Source organism: Anolis sagrei, chromosome 3, assembly GCF_037176765.1.
Source record: "Anolis sagrei isolate rAnoSag1 chromosome 3, rAnoSag1.mat, whole genome shotgun sequence".
Lineage (NCBI taxonomy): Eukaryota > Metazoa > Chordata > Lepidosauria > Squamata > Dactyloidae > Anolis > Anolis sagrei.
The window spans coordinates 130,408,537-130,433,994 of NC_090023.1; the positions used below are offsets into that span (position 1 = coordinate 130,408,537).

The 25,458-nt window shown below is 37.7% G+C and overlaps 1 protein-coding gene across 8 annotated transcripts in view; it reads left to right on the forward strand.

Moving 5' to 3' along the window:
• The window catches only part of DACH1 (dachshund family transcription factor 1), a 378,332-nt gene that overhangs the window by 176,015 nt on the left and 176,859 nt on the right, over positions 1 to 25,458 (forward strand). For 7 of the 8 annotated variants that reach the window (XM_060769404.2, XM_067466906.1, XM_060769403.2 and 4 more), the window contains exon 3: positions 7,114 to 7,275. The exons of the other annotated variant lie outside the window; for it this stretch is intronic. In XM_060769404.2, the coding sequence (XP_060625387.2) occupies positions 7,114 to 7,275 (162 nt within the window). The remainder of the gene's footprint in view (positions 1 to 7,113; positions 7,276 to 25,458) is intronic. 8 annotated transcript variants of the gene reach the window in all.

Sequence of the window (25,458 nt, forward strand, 5' to 3'; positions counted from 1 at the left end):
GCAGTAATGCTGGCCACATGACTTAGGAGGTGTCTACAGACAACGCCGGCTCTTCGGCTTAGAAATGGAGATGAGCACCACCCTCCAGAGTCAGACACAACTAGACTTAATGTCAGGGGAAACCTTTACCTTTTCTTATAGATGTTCTCCAAGCCTTTCAGCTTTCTCCCAGAGAAACATAGACCAGCGAATATACATACATGGGGTAGTACATTCTTCAAACAGAGTGGAGGGAACATCTGAACATTCCCTCCCCGTTTCTGCTTGTATGTCTCCTCATGTCAGTGGTGACTTGCAAACTTCTCTCTGACTTGTGATAGAATATACACAAATTCAAGGTTTGAAGTGCAAATGCCCCCCCCCCCAAAGAAATGCTTGTTTCTTTTTTTTTTTTTTTTTTTTGGGAGGGGGGAACATTTTTATTTAGAAGAAACTCCTGATAAAAGCTCCCATCAATTATAAATGATGAGTAAGAATTTGGTATGTAAACATATGATCTGTATGATCAAACATTTGCATATGTCAGTAATAGGCGAGAAAAAGGGTGTTTATATCATGGTTCCTGAGGGTGTTTTTTTTCCCTCCATGGTGGGGGTAATTTAGTTATGTACATATGCCAATCCTATTCGGATAAACATATTGATTTAACAAAATGTATTATGCAATGTTTGCAAAATTGTATGTTGTACGTTATTGTGATATCACACCTTTTTCTTTTGTAGTATGGTAGGTACTGTAAATTAAGTCTGTTTTTGAAACAGTAAGTAAAGGAATGCCTACTAGAGATAACAAAACTTATTCCCCAGGAAGAGACTAAAGCCCTATACGAGGGTTACTTGCAAAGTGAGTCCCGCTGAATTCAGTGGAGTTTTATTTCAAGGAAACACGTACTGAATAGGACTGTAAGCCTTCCTCTTTGTAAATTATCTACTTCCTCCCCTAGGACAGAGAGTATGGTTGTTCATTTAGTCCTGACTAGCTTTATTGTCACAAAATTGTTAGTGCATCCTTAACATGTTTTAAGGGAATTTGGCTAAACAAAAGAATCAAATCACAAGGTGGATCATATACAAGAAGAATCATGATTCTTTCCCCCAAAGTTGACCTCGGCTTTTATGATTGATGTATCTCTCCTTTTATATATATCTGTTTAAAAGCATGCATTTTAAGTTAAGAAAGTGAAGACAATTTCTTTGTCTTACTTCTGGGCAAGAGAGGTTGAGATAAAAAAGAATTCCTGCTTTAAAAGTCACACATGGCTGTAATTTAAGATTTTTTTAAACCTCCTTGTCCATAACAGTTGAAAGAAACCTTCAATGAAAGTTTATTAACTAGACTAGTGCCTGAGGCTATAAAGGTTCATTTATTACCAGTTTCTTGGCTGTTTTTCTTCTTCTATTTTTCGACTAAACTCCTAGTGTAAGATAATACTTCACAAAATTAAACCTTTGACCTTCTGTAGAGTTAAGTCGCCTTTGATTAGATAAAGTAACAATTTATAGTCCGGCTTGAGGTTGCACATGAAATGAATAATGCAAGAGACTGGAAGAGAACTGTGAATCTATTGCTTTTGAAGAGATGACTGTTAAAAAACAACAACTCCACTCTTAATTGAATTGTTTTGATTCAATATGCACATCTGAGATATTTCAGATTCTTCATAGAAAATGTGGTCATTATTTTTTGGCATCTGTTTATTATATATACTTTAATACTGATTGTCCCAAGAGTGGCAGGGGCTCTTGCTTCCTTTTTTTTAAAACTGAAGGATATTATGTGACTAAATCTTCATAGTGATTTGAAAGGAGAGCAGATTGTTATAAAATATACTTTAAACCAATTAATTACATTCCACAGGAAGTAGTGTTGAAATTCCATTGAGATTAGTAAGAGGAAACAGTAATGCCCTTTTCATTTCAGTATGATTTTAAAATGCTAGTTTTCTCCTTTGAAAAAAATCTTTGAGGAAAGTCAGGGGAGCATATAAATAAAGTCTTATGGTTTCAAAAATAAAAGTGTTTCCTCTTCTGGATTTTGTTAAGTTAGATTTCCATGAAGAAAAATCCCCCAAATTAACAATAATTGTTCTAATGATTACGTTGATAGAATTTATTTCATTTTGTTAACGTATATTGTATATGTACTATCAAACAGAGTTCACTTTGCAAGGTGTTTTGTTCTCATTGTTGTGATTTAACCTTCCTTTTAAAAACATGGATGTAATCTAAGAGATAATGCAAACACTGAATACAGTGTTTGCATTATCTCTTAGATTACATCCATGTTTTTAAAAGGAAGGTTAAATCACAACAATCACAACATTGCACTGGAGACACAGGCCTAATCATGTTTAGAGTAGATCCATTTGAAATCTAAGGGTTTCACTGAAATCAACTAATTTGAATTACACATTTAGTCATGATTAACATGGGTTTACTTTAATGTGACTGTCGGGATCCAGAACAATAAACTCTGTGGATCTCTGTCTTCCAAAGATTTAAAAACCAGAAGGTTATTTCTATCTTTAGGAAGCAACCCTATATTACCGTACCTAAGATTAAGCTTTACTGAATACAGTGATAATGACTTTCAAATGCAGGCAGTTTTGAGTTACAGACATCCGACTTACAAATGACTCAAAGTTAGGAACGAGGGTGAGACAACAGGAAGTGAGAGAAATCTACCTCTTGGAAGGGAAATTCACTCAGGGAAAATGTATCTCCAATGAAGCTTTCTCACCAATCCTTAATCCAATTCTCACAGAGACAGAAAGTGAGGTGGAATCTTCTGAATAGGGGCACAGACAGCAAAACAAACACCACACAAAGGTGTTAACCCTTCCCTATGCTATCCAAAGCTTATGTGTATGTGTGTGCGCGTGCACGTATGAGTTACACTTTAAAATGTATCTGTTCCAACTTACAAACAAACCTACAGAACCTATCATGTTCTTAAAGTTTTTAAACAACTGACAATCATTTTCAAAACTTCTTAAATTTCCTAGATGTGTGAATATTATCATTTTAATCAGCACTGTCGTTTTGGTCAGCCCCGAAGTGGATTTGTAAAAGTAGTGCATTCAGTGTTTCTTTTCCCCTCCTTGTCTCTAGCTCAGTTAAGACCTGAGACCTCGCTAAGACTTGAAGAGCTTTGAATTGAGTTATAATTCAGGCTCACCCAGCTCTTACAAGACACCTTGAACAGACTTTTCCCATTGAGTCTATAGGAACTGTCAGCAGTAGGGAAGATTACTTCAGAGCCACAATTGTTGAATTGAACTTTACTTTTTTGATGTTTTGCTTTTTGAATTAAATTGTTGGACAAGATTAATTGCACACAGTGAGAGCTTTAAATGAATAGCTGTGTTAAAGCATTAAACTTCTAAGTATGTCACATGGGGTAGAAGCTGGGAGGTTTAATGAATAAATGTATTTAATGCATAAAATGTCTAAGCTAATTTTTTAATTCCTTTACTAACTGTCTTTACTGAAGAAAACACACACACACACACACATTACCCTGTAGTTTATTCATCGTTCAGTGGTGGTTGAAGCAATTGCATATTCCTGTGTCTTGTTAATCTTCTGGTTCCACAGAAGTAAACAATAGATTTCATAAATTAAAAATATGCGCTTCTGAACATGCTTCTAAAGATAAAAAACAAGGCTGTAAACATTTATGACTGAAACAAACTAGATTGTTCAACTACTGCCATGATGTATCATGTATATCAATATGGCACTGATATCAGTTAGAATGCAAACAAGGTTTTAAATGATGTGCCCCTTCATTTCAGCTGGAGAATCCACTTTACGCCATCTGCCTATCAGATGGTTAGGAACCAGGACTGCGTATTAATGCCACATGTTCGATTTTTCCTCCCTCTTGTAATGGTTAGATTCATATTGCTAATAGCTGTGCAGGAGCACTGTCGATGAAATTTGTGTGACGCTGGAGTGATGAGATATTTATAAAGTGGCCTGTCTCACTGAATAATCAGCAGGAAGAATGCCAGACATAAACAGCTTATCAATTTCAGAATATTAATGATAACCACTGCCAGTAACTGTAATAGGCTGACTTTTTTGACACATTTTTTTTTTACATTTTGGGGTAACAAATACCAGCAGCAAAAAACAAATACTTGGTGTTACTGTCTCTGTGTGTTATAATTGCTTTTGTAGATTGACTATTTTCATCTAACATTTTTAATGGCAGCTCGCATAATTTTTCCAAAGGGCTTTGGGAATATGAAACAAATAAGCACAATAAACATTTGGAATGAGGATATGTGATAGTTCACATCCTAACCTTTGTGTTATTCTAGGGAGTCTCTGTGGTATAACCACAGAATGATAGCTTTTCCATTCCTAGGCGGGTGGTTTTGATCCCAAACACTGAATTATTGTAGGTCCAAAGCTTCTGTTGCTTAAAGCAATGTTTTCCAGACAAAGCAGTGTTGTAGACCAACCAGTACAATTTAGGAGACCTCTGCAATTCTTTGTCTGATGATTTGCTAGAGCAGAGTGCCAGACATCTTTCACATACTACATAGAAAACCTCTGTATTGGCTTACGTTTAAGCTGGTTGGGGAATATATTTATGTACAAAGCTCAACTCATTTTGGAAAGGTTTGGCAGCAAATGAAACATTAGTCCTTGCCAGGAAATGTCCTGGCCTTTAGAGCAAGGGTCCCATGCCCTGATTTCTTTCTGCAGGTGACAGGAAAAAATGAAGCACCCATGTCATTCCCTTCTACCTGAAAGCTGGTGAGGGTCCATAAAACCAGATGGCTTTCCTTTCACTCTGTGGCAGGTGCAGAACCAGTAGCCATATTGGCTGTGGGATTCTGGGAACTGTTAGCTGACAAAGTACAGGTTGAACCTCCCTCCCTTGGAAAACCCAAAATTTGAAAATCCCTCAAACTTGAAAATGTTTGCCACCAGCTGCCTTCTACCATCTTCAGAAGAGCAGTTTTGGCACTCCTGTTTGTTTGCACCTGATCTGCAGTCTTTCTCCACTGTCATGTCTCATACACAGCACAAGAAGAGAGTGAACAAGATGTGAGGTTGAAGAAAGCTTGAGGATCTATACAATGGTGGGAACTGAAGCACTAATCCAGGGGAAACCCACAACTTTCCATCCTCTCTTTCCTTCTAGCCCAGTGTTTCTCAACCTGTAGGTCCCCAGATGTTTTGACCTTCAACTCCCAGAAATCCTAACAGCTGGTAAACTAGCTGGGATTTCTGGGAGTTGTAGGCCAAAACACCTGGGGACCCACAGGTTGAGAACCACTGTTCTAGCCTCACAAATACAATACATATTATAATACTTATATTCCAAAATCCAAAAAATAAATCAGTTTTAGTCTCAAGCATTTTGGATAAGGGACACTTAACCTGTACTTTTTTCATGTTTCGATGCAAAGATAACTGACCATGACTCCACTATTCCTTTCCATCTCAAAGATGTTGAGAAGAGGTGAAATACATTGATTTTACCTGCCTTTACACCTAATGGATCCTGGGAATTCCAGATGAAAGCTTCTTTACTGCCACCCTTCATTTTTGTATCTGGCAAAGGCTGTCAGATGTATATTGAGTTTATCTGCCATGTTGCTTGAGCAACATCTGTTTTTAAGAAGTGTCTTTCTCAAGGTCAAACCCGGAGAGAAGAGGGGAGGCCTGTTGCAGGCCTCACCAAGTAGGGGGATAAAACAAACACATGTTTCTCTGCTCATGCTTGGAATGGCCATCATCTTACTTCTGTTTTGGACAGCAACAGCATCTTGTCTCTGCCATGCTAAGGGTGCTGAGCAAAACTGTCAGACTTTAATAAAGTTTCTATACATGGGGTGTGGATGATATGAACATATAAATTAATACGGAATTTTTATGCAAGTTGAAACAGGTGTCAAGGCATAAGCAAATAAATGAGGAATTGAAGTTGGGTAGTAAATGTGTGGCTCAATTCTGTATTCTCATGCTTTGTTAAAAAGACATGATACAAAGTGATATTTGTTTGTAAAATAGCAAAATAGTATTTTAAATAATTCATTTGCTCTTTAAATTCTGCCTGCTTAGACCTCCAAGACATGTTTCATTTGTGACAGCAAGAAGGTTGTTGTCTAATTATATGATGCAGCATTGTTAGCTGTATCTTCTGGAGTATGATTCAGAACAGGAATAATTTGCTTTAGTGTGTAAATAGTGTGCACACTCACCTTTCAAACTGAGAATCCATGGATCCACCTATTTCCCTCACCAGATATTGTCTACCATAAACATTCATAAGGAGCACATTGCCTTTTCCTGGTGTTTTGGTTTGATTGGTATTTTGAATCCAAGCCAATATACACTAACTTTTTTTTGAGAGGGAGGGAACCCTATTTATTTCTAGGAGCCAAGAAGACATCCAGGGCTTTCCATTCCCTATCCTCTAATCTTCTAAGTTGCCAGAAAAACATTTCTCAATAGCTGGATTGAGATGTGGGATTCAATACAGCTCAATTGTTCCCATTGGAAATGAAACCTAACCATCTCCCTTAACAGTATGAGAAGATTCTTTGAATCCTAAACATAATATAGGCATTTCTCCATACCTTTTTTTCAGTGATGCTAATAAATGCCAGTCTAAACAAGATTGTCTTACAGTATTTGCGGCAGTAATTTGGGACCTAACACCACTAGAGATCTAGAATATGAACACAACCCATCTGATGGGACGTCTCTAGCACTTCCTCTGTTAGGGATCTATGTGTTTGGACATGGAATAGGACTTCAATATCCAAAGCAGACCTTTGCTACTGGCTGGCTAAATAAGCAAAGGGCTGGATTCAAATTTAATCACACATTTAGAAAATGTATTAAATTGCTTGTTATTAGGAGCCACTGGTTTCAATGAATCTGCTTCAAAGTATGACTGCTTTGATTCTAATAAAGTACAAGAGCAACATAAAACAACAGCTTTACTGACAAGCATTAGAAGGACAAAAAGCCTTTCTCATTTCATTTCTTCAAGATTCTTTGACTGGAGATGATGCAAGAATATCAATGCAGATGGAAAGTTGGTGGAAGTTATGATTTCATTAGTTCAATTCCTGTCTCTTTTTAGGTTTGACAGCTGCTGCAGCAGCGGCAGCAGCTGCCACCAATGCAGCCATTGCAGAAGCAATGAAGGTGAAAAAAATTAAATTAGAAGCTATGTCGAACTATCATGCCAGTAATAATCAGCATGGAGCAGAATCTGAGAATGGCGATCTGAATTCTAGTGTGGGTAAGTTTCCATCAAGAGAATTCTTACATTTAAACATATAGATATAGATATAGTATGTATTGTATATTAAGTAGCAGCACTGATTCTTACACTTTTATGGTAAGTCCTTGTTGAACTATCTTTTAGTTTTTATATTCCTTTTTATTCAATTTTTACATGATTTGCACTTTTACACTTTTTCTTCGATTGTTTGAAGCATTTCTTTTGCAGATGATTTTTGCAATATCAATGTAGTATGTCTTTGTTTGTTTAAGAAACCCAAACATTTGAATGCTCTGTTTCCAAGGAAAGTATCGAACGAGAGTATTGCCCGTTCCTACTGCAAGCATTCACTTTAGTATAACAGCTCATTCTAGCAAGAAAGAAAGAAAAGAAAAGAAAAATAATATGAATTCAAAGTCATTTTGTCTCATTCACTTTTAACTAGTCCCATGGAACCAAACGGTATAGGTTTATTAGTAGAAGGAAAAACAGCTCATTCTTCCATGTCCAGTACTTAAAGAACATATTAAACAAAGTTTGAAAATATTGTAATCCATAGATACCTTTCTAAATGGAAGCTCTTCTCCCCTGCATCTATGTAACACATTTTGAGACATTAGCAACACTTTTGTTTCATAGGATGCAGGACTGACATGATGTGTTTATGCATGTAGCCAATTTGTTTTGCTAAAATATACTTAAAATGACAGTAGCTTTTAAGGTCATTCCATTGTAATGGCTCCCTTCTGTTCCTTGAGATAAATGTAGTGAGTGAACTGAAAGCTTAGTTTTAGTACTGTTAACTATTGTACATGGCAGAGGTCGCATAGACATAAAACAGACATGACAATCTAATATATTCCTCTTTTTCTATTCTGCAAATTTTTGAGGTTATTCTTAAGGTTGACAACTTGACAACTTTTTTGTTCTGAATCTTCCTGTACATATTTATTATTTAACTCGTAGCCAAGAACAAAAGGAACAAATGTGCACATGTCAGCAGATTCTGAGGACAGTTTTCCCTTCACATTTCTGTTAATGTTTCAGCAATTGTAGTGCAGGGGGCGAAGCGTTACAGGTATATTTAGAGAAGCTGTTTCAGGGAAAGTAAAGGGAGCTATGTCCAGAACGGTGTGGTGGTTGTCAGGAAAAAAATGGTCTCAAAGGAGGGGCAAGAGCTGTGCAAGAAACACAGCTCCAAATGTTATTTCAAGGGGGAGAAGAGGTAGTACAGAATGAGACCCAAATATTCTCTGTTTTTCAGCTATTAGGGGAAAAAATAGATGAACAATGCCTTATGTTTTTAACTTGCAATGTGATAAAAGTAAAATAGTTTTTACAAAGTACAGGGTTAAGGATGACATATCTTGCTAATATCAAGTCGCATTTCCTGGTTAAGTTGTGAGCATTTGGAAATTTTCTTCCATATTTTAACAAACAGAACTGTGCTCATTTTTTTGTAATATGTGTATTTTATGGATTATTTTATAAATTGGATTTACACATACACAGTATATCTAAAATAATATTAGTTCACTAACAATGCTGATATGGAGAACTAAGGTGGAAAGACAGCAAACATAAATAAGGTGAGAACTCCATAAATGCCCTTAATCCCCACCAGGTTAAAGTCCCTTCCTCATAGGACAGGTTTGCAGTTGATTGGGGGCCTGCCCATCTTGAGCACTTAAATCAAATCAAATTATTTATTTTGGTCATAGACCAGCACAGGAAATAAAAGTCACTGTTTCATACAAACTTGGTACATTTAGTACATTTAAAATATAAATATAAATACTGAAGCACAATAGGGGCGAGGGAGCAGAAGGGGAAATAGGGTAAAAACATACAATGCATAGGTCTGTCAGCAAATTATAGTATCAAGGAAGATGATTACTGGATACACAGTTAACTTTTGGGACCAGTCATCCCCTGACGGATTTTGTATGCTGCTGCACAAAACTTTGAAACATTGTAGGTTGTAGCTGAATTAGTATCTACAAGCAGCAGGAAGGTATAAAATTGTCCTGAACTGCCTGGGTACTTGTATATCAGAGGTAAGATAAGCCTGGCATGGATGTCCCTGTAGAAAGGGCACTAGAAGAGCACATGTTCTATTGTTTCTATATGATCCGAATCACAGGGGCAGAATCTCTCTGGGAAAGGGATCTTCCGGTAGTGGCCTTCGAGTACAGTTGATGGGAAAGCATGACATCGAGCCAGGGTGAAAGCCCTTCGATGAATAGGAACCTCTAAATTTGTTAAATATGCCATAGGGCAGGCAAGATATCTGTACTCCTTTCTTCTGCTGACTTGGACATTCTGTTATGCTGGTGATCAACAAAATTCTTGAAGCTAGTTACTTTATTATAGTGTCGTCTTTTTGACACCCCAAGATTGAGAAAAGTGAGGCTATGACTGCTATTGTGACAACTTTAGTTTGTATATCAAAACAGTTGTATATCCAAGCAGTAAATAAATACTCCAGAAAGTATGAAGCTTTTTTTAAAAAAAATATCCACACAGATTTTATTCCAATGTCCATATTTACATATGTATGAACTCAAGGTTATGGCCAGGATTAGGATTTTGCAGATCCTAATCTTGTCTTTAAGATATTACACACACACACATATCTGCACAAATTTGTGTTTCTATGCTGAACATTTTGTAGGAGATCCATTTCCCTATGCTTGCCTTGAGATATCCTTTGCAGTTTCTTTCTGAATTCTGCTCTGTTAGCCTCTGCAGCAACTCTCTTCATTTTCCCCCTAAATGTTTCTAGATATTGGGTTTTCCCTCTTTCTCTTTACTCTTTTCCACAGCCCCTCTTTTTCATGAGCTTTTTTGACAGCAACTTGTAGTTTATGGTCTTGAAGGTGCCATTTGGTAAGCGTGCCTTATATAACAACAAAGTACTTTCGTTTTGACAGCCATCCAGTGTTCTTATTTTGTCTGGGAGTTGGTAATACCCCAAAGGCACAAGATCTCATATGATCTTGAAAGCTAAGCAAGATCAGCTCTGGTTAGTTACTTAGATGGGTGACTGCCAATGAATATGAGTTGCTGTAGGCTGTATGTCAAAAAAGGGAATTGGCAAAGAACTTATGAGTATTCTTTTCTTAAGAAAACTATGAAATTAATGGAGTCACCATAGAGTGACAGTTGGAGGCTTGCACATACATGATCAAAACATGTGAACCCCAGGCTCACAGAAATCTGCAGCCCAGTTTAAAGTAAAACTTGTGGAACAGGGTCATTTTGGTTACAGGCAGTACAATCCCAACTGTATGTAGTCCAGACTGAAAACATTGTAAGAAATCATTCTTTCCAAAGAGAGTCATGGTCACAAAGACATCACTAGAAAGACCCAAGGAGATGCTCTTGGCTTTCTTGTGTTTAGCCCCCTTCTATTGGAATTGTGGTCTTAACCCTTTGGAGCATATGTTTTAAGATTAACATCAATGATTCTCCGCCCACTCCTGGCGTACTGTTACAGATTTCTCAACTTGTGTTTTGTAACCTATTCTGAACTAAAAAAGAAGATGGAAGAAGAATTCATACACTTTTTAAATAGTAGGAGAAGGGGAAAAAAAGAGGAACAACAGCAGGAGTACCCACTCTGTTTCATCTTCAGTGTTCTGATATAAGAGGAAAATGTAGATGCACACTAATCAGCTTAAATTATCTTCATCACACCCATTGTCTCTCCATCTATTTCCAGGGGTTTGTAGTTTATTTACTCGAGTTTAATGCACCATCTAATGTAGTACACACCTCAGTCTTGTAGCTGTACATTACAAAAAATGGATGTGCCCAACAGTGCAGGCATAACATGTCAGGGAGTCAGGCAGCATGAATGAGGCCATTTGGAAAGCCATGCCCTGCTATTAGGCTGATGCTGGTGAATTTGCCAGCCTTGTACAATTCCCATCTGTCCTCATTCACAAGGCCTTCAAAACCAAGGGGGATATTTTGAAGACCTAATGAATGAGGATAGTTGGGGCTGAACCTGAGGCATAATATGTGTATTATATTCAAGCTCCAATACATTAGTTATTGTGATTACTGCTACCTGCTTGGCTGTCAAAATGTAATTCAGTATAAACATAAGGACCTCCCCTTCGATACTTTGGATATGTTTCAGAAGGATATTGCTTGCAGAATGGGCATTGGCTGTTAAAGCTTTATGCCTAGAGAGAAATCGCAATGTAGAAACGGCCCTACTTGAAATGGGTGAAGATCTTCTGCTTTCGAACTAAACTGGTATTCTTCTTCTCAATAGTCAAGCAAGTTATATCAGCCCTCCAAGAGCCTTTGAAGTTATTGTGGGCACCTCAATTTCTTGTCTGAGCAATGTATTTAGCCCTGGATTATCCCCTGCATCCCCTCTCTCCCTGCCAAATATTTTTAGAGATCATCTGATCAAATGTCGGAAGGCCTAGAAATTAATCACTTAATTTTTCTTCATGGACTCTGTGAATTCACACATATGGAGTATCTGCCACCTGCACAGGCTCCAATGGAATACTTCCAAAGTTATGACTATTTTGATCATCCTAGGGAATACGCAGCAGCTTTTCCTGAGAAATGCTTCTCTTCAGCTTTGAGACTCATTTTGAAGTGAGATTTGTTTTCCCTTCCATCATATATCTAAGGGATTTGAATGCATTTGCTTTGTACACTGATTTCCACACAAAAACATTGAGAGATATTTTTATTCTAATTCAAGAGGCCTGCATAATGTTTACTTTTATATGTTTTTTGTTTTGTTTTGAAAATGCCATTGTCATATCCCCATAGATCCTGATCTACCTTTTGGCTTTTCTAAAGTACAGTACTTTCACTGTGGTCATGTTCCCTGTGATGAGACATCTCTTGCCAGGAATATTTCTGTTCCCCGAAATCACTGATTGGATAATTGCAGGGAATACTACCCATTTCCTCTGGAGTTACAATCTCTGCCCTTGAAGTCCTTGACATATCACTAATTTGAAAAAATCTCATTTGATATTGACTTCTTCTCTGTTATATTTATTCATTACTTATTTACTTTTTAAAATCCTGCCTTTCTCCCGATATAAGGACTTAAGGCGGCTAATAATAAGTATGGCACAATGCAAAATGAAACAATGTATATGCATTAATTAAAATATTAGTATAAAAATAAAAAAAACCCTCTTTGTGTCATTAAACTATTAAGCATAAACATATTATAGAATCATAGAATCATAGAATTGGAAGAGACCTCATGGGCCATCCAGTACAACCCCCTGCGTAGAAGCAGGAATAAGGCATTCAAAGCACCCCCGACAGATGGCCATCCAGCCTCTGTTTAAAAGCTTCCAAAGAAGGAACCTCCACCACACTCCGGGGCAGAGAGTTCCACTGCATATTAAAATATTTTAAAACCTACACAGCCACTCAAAATCCCAATGCTCAGAAATCTGTTCCTCATCATTCCATAAATGCTAGATGTACATTTTCACCTCCTTGTGAAAGGCAAACAGAGACAGGGCTATATAGGGAATGAGTTAAAAAGTCTGGAAGCAGCCACTGTAAAGACCTTCACTCTTTTTCCTACCAAACAAGCTTAAGAGGGTGATGGGACAAAGAGAAGGCTTTCTCCAGAATATCATAGAGTTCTAATAGACTCCCATAGAGAGGTAAACTGGATCCAGACCATATATACTGGACTCAATTTATAGTGAGAGCTTACTTCCCTTGAATTGTCAACTCATATTGATAACAATTAGCTCATTGTGAAGAAAGTTCAAAACCAACTCCTGCTATACATGCTTAAATACTCTTGGACACTATGTCCGTATTTATGGTAATAATACCTTCCTTTTGTTCCCATGGGTACTGATGCCTTTGGACTTTTGATCTTGATTCCTACTGTATCATGCTGTGCGAAAGAGATGTTGATCTGGCTGAGTGACCAACAAAATCTCAGTGTGGGAATGCTTTCCCCTCTACGAGCAGTTTCAAACACAATGAGTAGAGATATCTCATATAAGTTGATGTGATGGAGATCTTTGTGTCAGTGGCTTCTGAATTCAAGACTGCTGGACCAGAGATACTTTCACATGAATGCCCACAAACTAAGGCATTTTCTTCCTCCCCCCTCCATAAGGATTGCCTGTCAATGCAGTCCTTTATGTAGATCTTTCAGCTTCCCGTTGGAACTGTCAGTACTTCTAATTCTGTTCATGAGTGGGCAGGGCTCACAAATCCTTGGGGCGCACATTTCCTTAAGTTTGGGCAGGTCATCTGGTCTGTGTCTTCTAACAACTTCCAATCCTGATGAAAGTGGGTGCAGGGAATGGGCATTGATGGGATGTTTTAAGACAGATCCATATTGTGAGCTGCCTTGGATATAAAGTGCATACTTTACTTACACGAGAAGGCAGACCACTTACCAAAAGGCTTAGTTTAGATGGGCCCCAGATATGACTTTGGGCAAGTACATCAACCATATGTAGGAATGCAGATTGAAGAAGTCCACTTTCCGCTAAGCACATTGCTTTTATTAAAATAATGTAAATTGATAAAATTTAGGTCTCAATAAATACTATTTTAGAATGCCTTTAGAGTTGCTGTCAATGTAAACTTAAGGCTTCAAGGTATTATTGTTTCATTCTATCTTCTCATGCTTTACATTCTTTATACCCCATTCTACATGCTTCCTCGCAATCAGCATTTTATTTTCTTTTTAAAATGTCTGGTACTACTTTGTCTGTACCAGGAAGTTTGGAATATAATCATTTCTATGCCCAATACAGTTATTCCATTCATCTCCCCCACTGCCCTGTGAATAAAAAAACCCCTAATAGAATGAAATCAATCAATATTTGACAATGAGACTAACTACCCATTGCCATAGTAAACGAAAGGGACAATAGGAGAACCATTATTCTTTAGAGTTACAATGACACCTGTGTTTACTGTATAGCAAATGTATGAAGAACCAATAGCAGGTTGGTTTAATTGTGAGATAATATGTCTAGATATCTTTTAGTTTGGGTTTAAGGCCATGTTGGGATTTAATTTATCCAAACTGGTTATTGGAAGCATGAAACTGGTATAAGAATTATTGGCTAACATAAAATATATATTGCACTTTTTAACCTACAAATAGATCTTAAAATACACATATTTGTGCTTTCTTATATTATGACCAAAGAAATGGAAAACCTGTACTTTGATTGAAACAGATACCCTGCCACTAACCCAGACTTTCCATTTTCATATCAAATTTGTCTCTTTCTCTCTAATTTTTTTCTGTAAAAGATTGATATAGGTGTATGTTGCATAAATAGAAACAAATCTTGACATTTAAAAATATTTTGATGCAATCTTTAACTAATTAAACTTTCTAACTTTTAGATGAATATGAAGAAGACTTGATCTTCCGCCTGTCTATGTATTTGAGTCTAAATTGGAGGTGGGGGATGTTTCTCCCATGGGTTTCATGCAGCCTACTGAGACTGTTGGTATCACTGCAGTTATGAACACATCTTAGAAGTCCTTTCTTTATGAAATGGCAACCTTCAAATCCCCTGAGTCCACCAAAGAGAGTCAAAAATCATCTGCCTTGTGTCTTTAACCAAAAGACCAAGAGTCCTTTCAAAAGCTCAGCTCTTTCCCGTGTTCTCAAATTATTCTCCCTTTTGTACCTTAATCTTTTATGTCTGCGCTCAGTGCATGCACACATTCTATTTCATCTATGTAGCTATATATCTATCAATTGGGTGAGGGTGCAGAGGGTACAATGGGTGCGCTAAAAATAGCACCAGCAAAATACTATGCTCTAAACAATGAAAATTAAATTAATAACAAATATTGTATTGCTTGCTTATTTTTATGTAGCCATAATCTTGCAAGATCCTACCTTCTAGTGAATAGGAAATCTGCACAGAAGTCTGAATATAGCATTAGCAAAATGTATGCCTATAATACTTGTCGTCTTCTTTCCACAATCAGTTGGATTCTTTTCATTTAATATTTACTTGCCAAGATGAGATGCTAGTCTGCATGGTGATAAACAGTCTAGTACTGGCATCTGAAGGTGACCTGTCAGTTCATATGGACAAATCTCCTGCTTACTGAAATGTACAAAATAAATCATTAAAGCAGGCAGGTGCTCATTCCCAGTTTTAAATCACCATAGATTTATGATTTGAATTAATGCTTCATTTGGTCATAGAAATAGATGCTGAGACAAATGATATGCAGTGGCTGGAGCTTCCATACTGTAGCCATCCTAATATTGATTACTGAGATGTCTTTGCAATCTCTTGTTTATATCAAGCACTGTCTTGTGACAGGTTGGCTGATACCAGCTATACTGCAGATAAGAAGGAAAAATGTCCTGGATTCTTTTTAGTGGCAACTTCTCACAGAGCACAGAGGAGAGATAAATTATTTTTGGCTGGGTTGTTTAAAGTAAAAGCTACATAACGTTGCCTTCAAAACTTGTAGCAGAAATGTAACACTATGATTTTAAAACAGCATTGTTTTTCAGAGAACAAGGTCACATTTAAATGAGCTTGAAAGCACTTTATTTTTGTAATTATATTTTTAATAGAAAAGCCACTTCTACAATTATACTTCTCAGGTTAAATCAAGTTATCTAGAAAGAGAAGGGTACAGAGGCACATTTTTTGAGCTCACATTTCCTTTGGTCGACCTTTCAGGAGGGGTCCTGATTAAATAAAAATAAAATATCCTGCATGGGCTCAGGGTTAACTGGGGAAAAGAGGGCTGATTGTGTTGCATTTTTTTTGTCTTTTGGGAGTATAACTCTTTGATTATTGTTTTTGATCTCTATTACAAAATTGGTGATTTTCAGAGAGAAAAAATAAAAATATAGAACATTTAAAAATCCCATGTAAAAATTTGTAGTTGGTCCCCAAGGGCACAAAATTTTGCTGAGCTATCCAGGAAAAAAAGGATATTTCTAGGGAGTTGTCCTAGGGACCCTTCCAGACAGGTTTTAATGTGAGACATGTCTCACTTTTACCAGAAGCATCCAAATGATGCCTCCATTAAAAGCAAATTAATGTGGAGTAAACCGGATTTTACCAGCTTACTCCGTATTAATTAAACACCTGGTAGGATTTGGACTTTAAGCTAAGATCCGAATCTTGCCAGCTGTTTACCCTGTGTGGATTGACTCTCGGGACTGCATCACACAATTTTGGGGATTAATCTACACCGCTATCTTGGACTTCTGGGCTCATGGAGGCCAAAGGTGCAAGAGAGCAGCCCTAGCCCCCCCCCCACCCCAATTTGGGCCCCAAATAGTCTGGAAGCCATGAAGCCTTTCCAGAGAGTCCTCCTGATTGAGGAAATGGTATATCAGGAGTCGGGGGGTGTGTGATTTCCCTCCTCATCCCCCTCATCTCCTGAAGTGGCATTTCCTCCATTAGGAGGACTCCCCGGAGGGGGTCCATAGCTGCCAAGCTATCTCTGGTAAGGGCAAAATTTGGGGTTGGAGGGGAGCTGGGTGGCATCCCATGTCAACCTTTATTTGATCCAGAATGCCATGTAGCCACCCCCTAATGGAAAGACCAGAGTTTGGCTTGAGGGTGAGGACATCAAATTTTAACCTATTTCCTTTTGGTTTTTCCACATCTCGAAGTGTCCCTACAGCTGCTTCTCAAAGTGGACTGATCTCTAGCCTAGCCAGACTTCAGGGTCATGCAAACTCTGGAAATCCTCTCATTTCCTTCCCTGCTTATTGAATGAAGTAGCCTCTTTATTTTTCTCTCTCCATCCACTTACCCACACACCTTTGAGTTGGCTCACTTGAAAGCCCTCAAGCACCATGTCTCCACAGACTCTTCCTTGCCCTTCAGGAAATTAGGGAATGAAGAAGGGAAAGGGGGATGGAAGAAAGGAAGCAGAAGAAGATCCCTTTTTGGATCCCTCCTTTTCATGTGTAGCTGAAAATGCCTTTTCTTCTCTGCTAAAGCCTCCTATCTAGAGGCATTTCCCCAACTGACCATCAAGTTGGTTGGTCACACACTTACAGTCTTTTCTTGGTGTGCATATCTGCTATTGATGTATAGCTGGGGAGGAGTGCAAAAAAATTATTAGAACCCACTTAAGCCAACCCTGCTATGAGGTAGGATGGATATTTGTCCATAGGGTTGCCAGCTATGTCAGACCCAAAACCAAGAGAAGCCCTAATTAATATTTATTTATTTATTTGCCATATTTATATCCCTCCCTTCTTAACCCTGAAGGAGACTCAGAGCGGCACACATAGAGGCACAATTCGATGCCATACATTACATACAATACATAATTGATGTAATTAACCACTATAGTAAACATCAGACACAGTTTTTTAGGGCACAAACGCTATCAAATATCTGAATATTTCTCTACTGTGAATTGAACAGGGGAAATCACACTTCTCTCAGCTCAGTACTTAATACCTTTGCAAGCTCTATTTCTAAGAAATGTACTAACCAATGTTTTTAGACTCAAGTAGAAGTGACGAGGTGTAAAATTCAAGGTGATAGTCTTGCCCTGAAATTCCTTCCCTTGTCCATGAACACTAGGCCCTGAGTTTGAAGAATCCTACTTGTCACTGAAATACTTTTGCGGGCGGGGCAGGTCTGGTGCTGGCCTGCCTGCTGCTCTCTGTGTTCACTTTTAGTCAGGTTTTCTTGACATTTCTAGTTTCCTTCCTGCTACTGCCAACCATTTAGCACTTTGGCTACTTCCTCCAGATCTATTTGCCTGTTTTACTCATTTCCTTCTCTTTTTCCCTTCCAACTCCCCCACACTGGCCTACTTCTATGTGAATAAAGTACATATCTTTCCAAAAAATGAGTTGTGACAACTCATTCAACTCGAAATTAAGGGGGATGTGTGTATCCCCTGATATTAACCTGTTTTCCTATCCACAACAAGCTTTCCTCCATGTGATAAAAGCCACAGCGATTGAACTTGCGAAGTAAATCTATGTAGTGTTTACCTCCCTGTGTCCAATCAGAAACCAAAATAATACTAAATGAAAGATATGAAGGTGAGGAAAGCATGAGTTATGACAACGATGAGGGAGTAACTCTTCTAAAAATGTGCCAAACCTATCATTTAGTTTGACCCTCAGGCATCTGTGGGAGGTTGCAATCAATCATTATCATCATTTTCTTCATTTCAATCCTGAGCGGTCTGAAAATGGTGAGAATACAAGCTGGAAAGTCCCCAACAAAGTCCTGGAAAGAGGACAGTGTTGATCACCGTGTGTCTAAGTGAGGCAGGAGGAAGCCAGAATTGGCGAATGTTCCAAAAATAGGTGGAGGAGAGTGAGCAAGGAAATAAGCTATCATATTACCCATTTCTTCCTCATGAATAAATGAGTAATAGAGCCTGCAGTAATAGAAACGATGTGCTTATCTGAATGGGATAGGTGTTGTACTGAACCTTCATACTGATCTTGGTGTATATATCTGCTTTTATATGGATATGGTTTAGGAACTCAAACACATAACTTGAACAGTCAACAAAATTGGTAATTTTTATCTTGAAGCTCAGAGCTTTGAAGCTATTATAGCCCAATGAGTTTGAAGTTGGAAAATGGACTGGAGTTTAGCATGGTGATGAGGAGAGAGCATTCACTGATGTACCTTAGACAACAAAATGGGCCAACTCTGGCATTGTAGAATTTCTGAATAAAAGAGTCAGATCCATTTCATTACTAAACGCTTACTTTTATGGTTTTTTTTTAAGATTTAAAGAAATATATACCTTTTGTGCAAAACAATGCATAGCAAGATTGCCTTTATTAATTCTCTCTGCATGTGCAAAAGGTCTGATATGCTACATAAAGGCTCTGATATTCATCAAGCTAGGCTGTGTAATTCTTAGTGCATGATATTTCTACATTCATGTGTAAATAGGTGATCTTCATGGCCATGTTAATCACCAGTTTGGATCCAGGCTCTCATTTTCTTTTGCAGTCATTGTATGCAGCAACACATGTGTAATCCCTACTGCATGCCTTTAAATATCTAAGATATTTATAAAAGAGGTGGTGGACCTGAAGCCTGGAAGTATTATGTCCATATCCTGAGGTTGAAAAATATTCATTACAAAATAATTAGAAAGTGACACAGCTATGCCTGTCCCTCATTCTCTTATCATTGTAGCGTTGAGGTTGGAATCTGGAATATGCAATGCAAATTGATCACAGCAGGCTTTTAGGGTTTCTGCCACCTGATCTCTTAAACCCTGTAGAGAAGTCATGTCACCACCTGAAACAGCTTCACTGTTTGGTGTGTTCAAATCTAACATTTCTTTGCTGCCATCACTGTCATAGAGCAGTGGATTCTTTCCTGTGTTTGCTCATATTAACAGCAAGTGTTCTGCCATCTGCTCTAATCATTGGTCCAACCATTTCATTGAATTCAGAACAGTAAAAAAGATACATGATTCATTTGAGGACGTTGAAGAGGAGTCACATCAATAGTTCAAATGGTTCACTCTTTCGGGCCAAGACTTGAGCTTTGACAAGACTGCCGGCCAAGGCTGCTATATTATCCTTCAAAAAAAAAAATGATAATCTTTGAGGATCTGACTATTAATGTTCATTGTGTAGCCTTCACTATCCCAATACCTGAGCTCTGTCTTGGGTTTCTAGCACCAACTACAGGAAAAACCTCTCAGAACTAGCAGAGTACAGAAGGAATTTATCTAGAGAAAGTTGATTGGTCCTTTATTCATCCTGGCTGTGATTGAAATGAACAAATAATCTTAGGTAATACAGTAGAGTCTCACTTATCCAACATAAATGGGTTGGCAGAATGTTGGATAAGTGAAAATTTTGCATAATAAGAAGGGATTAAGGAAAAGCCTTTTAAACATCAAATTACATTATGATTTTACAAATTAAGCACCAAAACATCATGTTTTACAACAAATCTACCAAAAAAGCAGTTCAATACACAGTCATGTTATGTAGTAATTACTCTGTTTGCGAATTTAGCACAAAACAGAGAAGGATTCTTTCTCCCTCCCTGGACATTATTCCGTGCAGGAGGCAGGCTGTGTTGGATAGTACACGTTGGATGAACAAAGGTTGGATAAGCGAGATTCTACTGTATTTAGAGATGCCGAAGTATGTTACTCACCTTCAAAGTTGATTATTATTATATCCACAGCTTTTAACCTCTATTAGGGAATTTTTTTTTCCTGAACAATTTCTAGACCCTGAATTTGTCCAGGGATAGATTCAGCCTTCAGGTTACTGGCCAATGTGAATGTCTGCTCTCCCAATCTGATATATTAGGGGAAAGAGAAGATACAAGGAGAACCTTTACTGTCGTAATGCCCCCAGCAGTGGCCTAGTGGGGATATCAGGCTTGTCTGTGAATGAATAGAGACTCCAGCACCTAACAGCCTCCAGTCAGCAGGATTATAAGAAAAGGTGACATTATAAATACAACATCCTTTATAGCATTTTTGTAAGAACATAATGTGTTTTGAGTTATTTTGAACCACTTAAAATTGGAGAATATAAGTATATGGTTCTTTCTCCCATTCACTTCTGTTATGGGAACAAGGCTATTTATAAATGCAGCAATTAGGTAAGCCCACCACTGTTTTCGGCATTTCTAGTGAATGCGGAAATCATTGCAATTGAGTCAATATAAGCTTCCACTCTAGTTGTCTCCCTTAGAAAGGGATGAAACACATTTTTCAAATTGAACTTTCCCTTAAAACTGGAGACAATCCATGTAAGTTGATAGAAGATATTTTCTTGGGAAGCGTAACATCAATCTTATATTTTCTCATCATGTGAATGTGTACATTGGGAGAAAAAGGACTAAGATTGTTAAGAAAGGTGCTGCTCAGAAACATAGGTATGACCTATTTTTTTCAACAGTTGCTTAGCAAGAGTGAAGGAAAAATTGCCTATTTTTTCCCACCATAACCATTAATGTCAGGAAAAATACTGTGCAAACACTCTAAAGCATTCTCCAAGGATCAGCAAAGAAGTTTTGCCATTACCTAACAGCTGAACTACATGTCTTGTAAACAGTGATCAACAATAGTAAATTACTTGCGAGGTAGGAAATGAGTTCATGTATAATATGATCTCAAAACAGATGTTCCAAAAACAAATCTCATTGTTTAAACTGTAATTATACTTTTAAGAACTCCTGCTATTATTTCTTTAAGGAAATGAAGCAATCAAAAAGACTTCAATGTTCTCTGTTTCCAAATGTAGTTAGGAAATGTAAGACGGACTTGGATAGAATAATCTACGAAGAACCACAAGATGTGTTGAAAATGCAGGGCTGCTTTTGACACACCGGGCTTCCTTTTTATCTGCAAAATTTGCAACATTCAAAAGAGCAAAAGCCATGTTTATCATCAGTCCGGATCTCTTGACTGCGGGGATACATTTGCCTCCCTTAAACTTACATTCTCAGTTCTAAAAAAAGAGTATCAAAGCAATTGATTAGAAAATATGTTCCTCAAGTGGCCTCCTCTAAGAACAGAACGATATTAAATGTAGTCATTTCCTTTCTCTCGATTCATGTGTCTATTTTAGAAGGAAGAATTAATTTTATGGCTCCAGGAAAAAAAAAGTCTTTGAGTCCTTGAGAAAGCAAATACAAGGAAACGGAGAACACATGCAGGCCACTGAGCACAGCTCTGCAGAATCTCTTCCTTGGCAATGTTAATGAACCTCAAATCCTCCCTATAATTAGATGAGGGAATTGCTTATATTTTCAAACAGATGATGCTGCTATAATGAAACGATTGACAGGGAATTTAAGACTGTCTACAGTAGTCATTTGGTTTCAGCCCCCCCCCCCCTTTAAGTTTAAAAAGAAGATTGGCTGTAGACTCAGGTCCTAGGAGAGGCAGTAATTTACATAGAATGCTATGACAGGTGTCGTTGTACAGTGAGGAAATAAAACGGAAGAGGGGAGAATGATGGGCAGGTACACCTCTGATTTTGGGAGGGAGGCGGTGTCCTGTGCTTCTCCTGCCTGGGTTCTTTAAAAGGGGCCGAGACTCAAGAGATGGATCCGGATTGAGTGCACAGCTGTAACTGCTGATGAGCTAATTGCTCCTTATCTCTCAGCCCCATTCATCTTCATTTTTTACCAATTACTGAGAATTATCTGTGTTCTCAGTTGGATATGAGAGTTAATCCTTTTTGGTTAAGCTGGCAGTACTGTGAGCAGATTCCAAATCGGAGGGTGAAAAAGCCAGAGCGTGCTCTTTCTAAAACTCTCTATTCAATGGTAGTACAGCCCTTTGTAAGAATTTTTGTTCAACAAATTATAATTGGGCGTCTTTTCCCTTTCTTTCTTTCTTTCTTTCTTTCTTTCTTTCTTTCTTTTCCTTTGAATGAATATATATTTTATCTGCTTTGCTCTCTCATGTGTATTTCCTAGATTTTTTCAGAAAACAAATATGTGCCACATTGAATTTTGCTGCATTCCTGGAAAGTTGTGTTTTAGGAGAAAAATAAGTCTCTCAAGACAAATGTCAGCTTAGGCATTCGATATGATATACAAGTGCTTTCTCTTTGTGATATAAAAATTGAACTGGAAGAATAAGACAGTACCGGTAAGTTGCTGCAGACATATGACATGCATTTGGCAACCATTCAGTCAGTCTTTATCAACTGTTTTAGGATCAACTGATAAAATTTCTACCACTGAGTGTTCACAAAACAATAGTTTTAAAAGATGCTCCAAAGCACTAAATTGTATGTTAAGCATGTCACTTTTCTGCTTCTTTTTTTTTAAAGTGCACTTTTATACTTAACGCTTTGAGATTGCTTTCAAATACTTGTACTAAAGTGTCAAGCAAAAAAAGTGTTAGACTTTTTAGTCTAGAAGGTAGATATAAGGGACAGAAAAGGATTTGTCACAGTGAATCTGAAAATTTGAGAATCTTAGTCCGTTAATTTGTGGCTCTGAAAATACTCCTGGGCTTCCCCCTCCCCCACTTTATTTCTTTATTTCTTTATTGCATTTCAGGAACCATTTGCTTTTATTGGTGAGAACTATTGAGGGAGCCAGTTTGATGTATGGCAACTAATCAGTTTATGAAAGGTTTAGTATAACAGTCACAATTTTTGTGCTAGAAAGTTGACAGAGTTTTGAAGAAAGGGGCTTCCCTAGTTTTCAACTGTCTGTCGTATCAGCAGGTTGAAGAATGGATTTATTATATTTTAGCAATAACATTGGAATGAGCTCTTGCTGCTTCTGGAAATCAACATGAAATCAGATATCATATCAATTTCTGGATGTATGTAATTTTTTTAAAAAAACGCTTTACAAAATGTGCTTGTCACTTATTGCCTGTAGATTTGGCTCTTGAAGCTATTCTTGTAATTTCATTAAATACCAAGAAATATAGTACTGTCAACCTAAACCCAATTTTCATCCCAACTAGAGTAGATCTGTCCCAATCAATGGGGCATACATTAACATTGGCTAACACATTCATTCTTTTCAGTGGGTCTACTTTATTAGGGACTAAAATTGGATTTCACCCATATTTTTAGAAATGCTCATCTAACCACCTTCTTTACTTTAGTATTGTCTGTAACCATTGATCTCTTGACTGTTCTAGTAACATTATCTTTTGAGCATGCTATAATAAGAAATGTGAGTGGACTAATTGTATTACTTTGCTAAATCCCATTAGACGCTATATAGTCCTGTGCTACAAATGTAAGAAAGGAAGTGAAATAGCTGAATACTAAAAGAGTATACATTTCAGTTCCATTGCTAATGGCAGAAGAAATTATCTGAAGGCAGACCACATATGCTCAAGTATCACTTGACAAAGTGGTCCCTGCCCTGTGGAAGCTCGTTCTGCACTAGAAACCTTTAGACCTTTAGGTGTTCAGAACTCTTTCACTGTTTTACCTCCGGAACTGAACATTACAATGAATACCCCATTCATTGCTTAAAAGCTAGCAAACCGACAACATAGGCACTGTTATAGTCAAATAATATTTTGTTGGATGCTAATATGAATACACTCTGTCTTTGAAACAATTTGCTAACTTTTTCTTAATCTTTTTGCAGTAAGAAAAGATTTAGTGAAACATATATGGGGCTGTCTCATGCTGTGTGAAATGACCATGCAGCTGTATGTTCATACATGGCTTTCATATATTGCCCACTGTAAATTGGAGGAGAAACAGTTGTCTGGAAAGGAAGTCTTGCTTTGCATTCACTGCTTGTGGCTTTGATGCTTCTGCAAGCACTGTGTAATTGTCGTTGTAATTTCCCTCCTTAAACTGGCATGTAAATGAAGAAATGCATTTTTGTGTTTGTTTTAGTTGCTTGCTTATCTGTCCTCCTTAGAGCATGACTGATCTGTTCACGCTGTTCAATGAAGTTCTTAGTGTAGTCTGCTACTCTCCTTGGGACATGTGTCAAACTCAAGGTCCCCAGGCCAAATCCAGGCCTCCATGTTATTTTATGTGATTCTCCAGATGCTGGCCTACAACTTTAGTATTCCTCACCATTAGGCATCATGACTTGATCTTGTGATACAGTAACATTTGCAAGGCTGCAGTTAGTTGTTTAGTCATGATAGTAGGATTTGAATTAAGATTCAAGGCTTGTGGATATGATGTCTTCCACCTCAGACTCACAAGTGCTATTGGGTTACAGTTTCCATTAAACTCATTCCATGTGGTGGATAATCAAAAGTGATGGGACTTGTCATTCAGTAACACCTAGGTATGCAAAATGGGTGAAAACTAAAGAGCACCAACCTTTATGTAAAAAGTTATAGTCTGTATCCACATATTCTTTGTCCATGGATTCAATGGTCTTTGAAGGCAACCATAAGTCTGATGTGGTCCTCGATAAAAATGAGTTTGACTTGGGACCCTTCCCTCTGATACCATTTGAGGGAAAGAGACATCAGTATAGCTGGATAGTGGTCAGTCCATCATGTATTTTGGCTCCTCCTTCACCATCCTTTTAATGACAGGCACTTTTCAGTGGGAATAACTGGGATCTGAAAGGTCGATTGATGGTCTGCATAAACATTGTGGTGGTAATGCCAAATGCAAAGGTGAAACATTTTGCACTCCAAGAAGAGTCTACATAGAGAGGTGTGCTATGACATGCACTGAACCAAATTCACCAGTTGTACTTGCATCTCCAACAAGCAGAGAATATGCTTAAAGCT